Raw genomic sequence first — 4,679 nt, forward strand, 5'->3', positions numbered from 1 at the left:
AGTGATTGGTTAGGTGTTTTTACCTGACACCAATCAAATAGCTAGGTGCGTGCCTTCATTTTTGCTATGACTTATTCCAGGGGTGTAGAGAGCAAAAGTGATCGTAACCCCTGGATATCGAGGATGGTGAGGACATTGCTTGGTTGTTGTGTATCTGCCCAAACTATCCTAAACTGCGAAGCCTTTACAAAAGACATAAAAATGAAATAACTACAGTTTTGCATTATTTCTTGATTCGAGATAAAATAAATAAAAATCAGTTCAATGTTTTAATTGATACCAAGTTGAATACAATTGCAAAATTGACTCAGCCGAAAGAAGCATTAACTTGCCATTTTTGGTTGAGTATAGTTTAAATTGATGTTTCCTTTTAATGATAGTGGTACAAATTTTGTTGTTATATTTCAGATCATTTTACAGCAACCATGCCTCAGAATGCCAAAGTGACCGTCTTTTTTGGGCCATATGAAGCATGTGGTTGTGTAAAACATTACACTGCACGACTGGAAGGGCTTGAGAGTAAGTCTAATAATGTCATAAAAAAGGTCGAAAATAATAGATCTCATCCTTTTTCCTTTATTATACATTCACCATGGCCTAGACCATTGAATCAACTTAACTTCAATTGGAAAGAGGTGTCTTGATATGGACAAGTTTCTCTATATCATGTAATGGTTATTTATGCCCTAGCAACAAAGAGAAATGATGGAAAACTGACTTTTGTTGTACTTAACAAAAAATAATGCAGCTGAATACAATTTTTGCCTAACAAAAAAAATGGAGATGAATATAAGCATGAACTGTGTTCGGCTGCATTACTTTTTGTTTAGACAGTGAGTTTCTGTTTAGCCTAGACCATTTCAATAAAACAGAAACGGGCATACATGTCATATAAACTTGCTCCTGCTGTGAATATACATTTATTGAATTTTGTGTTTTCAATTTAAATTCCTAAAAGTCTAGATACTATGATATTTTTAAGCTCAATTAAAACCTTTATTTCCCCCAATTTAGGTGAATCAAGCCAAAAATATAGGTAAAGTCTTGATTGTGTGCTGATTTGAGGTTCTGAAATGTTTGCCAAATATATATGTTTACGGTGATTATTTTTCCTGTAGGCTCTCTTATAAAAGAAGGACATGAGGTTGAATTTGAAGAAATGAGTGACTTAAACAGTGTGGAACTTTGGGTGAATGGTGAACGTATTTTTATGTGTAAAATACAAGATTTAGATTATGGTAAGTTAATGGTCCTGTGCCCCATCAAGTCATCAGCTAAATATGATTTAGTATTCTATGTCTGATGGTTCATCATCAGAAGTTGTTTGAGTTATGCAGTTCACCTGGCATCAAGTTCCTGTGAGGTTATGGCTTTGATGCAGTGTCTATTCTGTCCATTATCGACTTCTTAAACCACTTAAAGAATCCTTTCACAATATTTGGCATTAAACTTGCTTGAAGGCTTTTCAATGTTATTCAAACAAATTACTAAATTACTAAAAAGGCATAAAAGAATAATGATATCATGCATGTAGCTTTGTCAATGAAAACGACTGTCATCTTTATTCAAATAAAGTACCATTTTAGCCAACATTTAAAGTCTAAGGTATAAAATCAACTAAACTCTTCAAAACCTTTCTATAGAACCAACAGACCCGGACTAATACATTTTTGCAAACAGTTTGCTGTGGAAAGGGCTACCTTTTTCAAAGACATTTCTTGACACTAATTTAAGGTCACAAGTTTAAAAGTTCTGTAAACTTTATGGCATATGATTTGACTCCCAAGCCATGTGATCTTTAAAAAGGTATTGTTTGAAATTTTCAACAAATTAAATCTCTGACGTTGAATGAGGGTCATTGTTATTTATTAGAAGGAATTCGGTATCCCTTTATTCTAACCAGCTGTGGCAATATATTGTTACTCCATACCTTATCATTCTTGATAAATTGTAAAATGGTAACAGATGTTGCACTATAACTAAACTTTCAGGCACTTTGTGCTGTATGTGAACTAATATGGTAACCTCCTGAAGTTAAAAACAAGGTCACTGTAACTTTAAACAGGATCTAGCTTTTATTGCTGCACAGATTTTATTTCTTATCCTGTTGTCATAAAACTTAAAATACATGTTCATAAACATCTCCTCCTGTGCCAGTTCACAATTCAAGTCACTGTTTCAAACAGAATACATGATTTCACCTATCCATATTTACTCTATACACTTCCAATAAGTAAATTACTCCACTGAAATAAAAACAAAATGCATGAAACTTGAGGTGTGCCTGAAGTATTTTTATATGCCACTTGACAACAGTGCGATGGTATACACCAAGTGCACTGTCCATCCATGCTTTTACTTTTTTCTGTTCATCATTCAATTGCCTTTATCAATTGATGTATCTTGATGAGACTTAAAAACAGATATTTCATCGTTCAATCGAGTTTGTCTTTCAGAGTATTATTACTTAAATTACTGTGTTAACAGAGTTATTGCCCATTGTTAAATTTTGACACCAGAGATTCTCCGGAGCATTTAATTCCTGGCTATTTTACCTGCATTCACCAATTTTGCTTATTGTCCTTGTTAATTTTTCAAACCAAGATTTGTCTTGAGCATATCCTTGTTAGTTCACCAACAATTAACCAAACATGCTTTATTTGTAAATCTTGAGAAAGACAGAGTGTTGCATATTGAATTCGGATATTTTGGCGACTATATCCCATCCCCCTCAACTTTTGAAACTAAATTTTGACCTGATTATAGCTTCTTTGTTTTTTTCATTTACAACTAAACATCCGTCTCACAGTGATACGTAGATTAAATTTAGTTTAAATCTGAACAGACGATCAGAAGGAGTAGGTGTGTTAAAGAACAATTCATGCTGCGCCATGACAGACGAACTAAAAATCTTAGATATTACATCATTCTACTTCAAGGTTCATACTAACTCAATTACTCATTCTGGCCACCAAACAGTCTGTAATGACCTCCCTTTGTAACATTTATTCATATCAAATAGAATTGCATTGACTTTCAGGTATTTCTGAATTTCCTTTGTTGCAAATGAATTCGTTTAGAAGGGGGTGTCAGTGTAGTGTATGTAAATTCACTTTAGCATCGTTTCTAACATTTTTTTTATCATAAAAATCGTTTGTCGTAATCAATTATTTTGATTTTGTTGACAGGAGGTGATGGCATCTTGGATAACAATGTACAGAAAGCAGTAGAAGCCGTTGAGAATGCGTTTTGAGTGACTGTACAATGTTCTTAGAGGGTTGTACACGATTGCAATATGTCCAGCATGTTTTTGTTAGTTTGTTTCATTTAGAGTCTATTTTTCCTATAAATATAAAATATACATGTATCTGTTAAGATTTTTAATTATCATATTCATTATATGCCAATTTTGTCTACCGGTATCAGTTTCTGTGTAATCACATGTTATATCTTCAATCATTGAGAAACGAATAGTTTGTTTTGTTGGTTTTGATAAAAAAAACTGTATTCAATGTCTTATATGTCTTTGTATACTCTGTAGTTCAAGTCATGTTCAGTGTTTCAAGCTGGATACATTATACATTTAGGATGTTTGTATATATCTATTTAAGCTTTACAATTATTTTCTCTCAATGCATTTTGGATATTACTACATTTAGCCATAGAGCACAGACAAAATATAATGTTTTTAATGTGTTTATCTATTAATTCACTTACAAATTGACAACCTTCTTATTATATCTCGTTATAGATACGAAATGTAAACCAGATCAACAAAATTCTATGTACTTGTGGAGCCTTACACGGCAATTAATGCTAGGATCATGTTATCTCTATCATAATGCAGCCTATATGGTAATGCATTGTTTGTTTCATGCGATGACTATTTTTCGCAACTATTAGGGAAGGGAGTTAATTGAGCTATAATCGTGAAAAAAATATTCACATGAACTCAATTTTTACATGTGCATTATATATAGCTCTTACAACAAATGGTTTTTAAGTTATTTATATGTAGCTATCACCAACTATATACATCCTATATTATGATATGTGGGGAGCCGAGTGAGCAATTTGTTAATCCATGTGTGTTTGGTTGAATGAAAGTGAAGTAAATGTGATTACAGTCTTTGACATTTCATATTATCATTTCTTTTTAATTTAACTGTTTCTGGAAGGTAGTAATTTGTAAATACATACACATACATTTGAATAATTAAGTGATCAAATATGTGTCTTAGTGATTTAACTAACCTCGTGCGGCATCCATAGAGAGTGTAGATCACATGGGTTTTGCTTTATTGGCCAAACATAAATATTTATCACATGTTTACCGTGTTATGCAGTGAACACAAGTAAATCCATATTTTTCGTAATACAATCAATTACATTAAATTAAGACTCGGTGGTGTTAATTGAACACAGTTTTTCTCTTGAGATACATTTTAAAATACCGCATTGAATAAACTGTCAGAACATATACGGTGGCAAAAAAAACGAAACAAAACAAAACATTTGAATACAAATTATACATACCAAAGATACAAATGTATCCAACAAAGCCTGATGCAGTTAATTAAAGCTGTCGTCAAGTTCACCAAAATAATACACAAGACACAATAGTAACTTAACACGAGTTCCAGTAAGTGATTCAGTGAAAGCAAAGATATTTGATGGTG

The 4,679-nt window shown here is 32.5% G+C and overlaps 1 protein-coding gene across 1 annotated transcript; it reads left to right on the forward strand.

The window, feature by feature from the left end:
• Positions 1–411: 411 nt before the first annotated feature.
• Positions 412–4,129, forward strand: LOC110444757 (UPF0728 protein v1g117062-like). Its single transcript, XM_021489118.1, has 3 exons — positions 412–519; positions 1,119–1,238; positions 3,189–4,129. Exons 1-3 carry the CDS (start codon positions 426–428, stop codon positions 3,251–3,253), a joined length of 279 nt encoding a protein of 92 aa, XP_021344793.1. The 5' UTR covers positions 412–425; the 3' UTR covers positions 3,254–4,129.
• Positions 4,130–4,679: the final 550 nt, after the last annotated feature.

The sequence above is a fragment of the Mizuhopecten yessoensis genome, unplaced genomic scaffold (genome assembly GCF_002113885.1).
Source record: "Mizuhopecten yessoensis strain PY_sf001 unplaced genomic scaffold, ASM211388v2 hete_36169942, whole genome shotgun sequence".
NCBI lineage: Eukaryota > Metazoa > Mollusca > Bivalvia > Pectinida > Pectinidae > Mizuhopecten > Mizuhopecten yessoensis.

Excerpts from the sequence above, each read along its gene's own strand:
- LOC110444757 (XM_021489118.1), top strand. The coding sequence starts at position 426 with ATGCCTCAGAATGCCAAAGTGACCGTCTTTTTTGGGCCATATGAAGCA. Across the intron at positions 520-1,118 it reads ACGACTGGAAGGGCTTGAGA|GCTCTCTTATAAAAGAAGGA; the intron begins GTAAGTCTAATA and ends TTTTTCCTGTAG. Across the intron at positions 1,239-3,188 it reads AATACAAGATTTAGATTATG|GAGGTGATGGCATCTTGGAT; the intron begins GTAAGTTAATGG and ends TTTTGTTGACAG.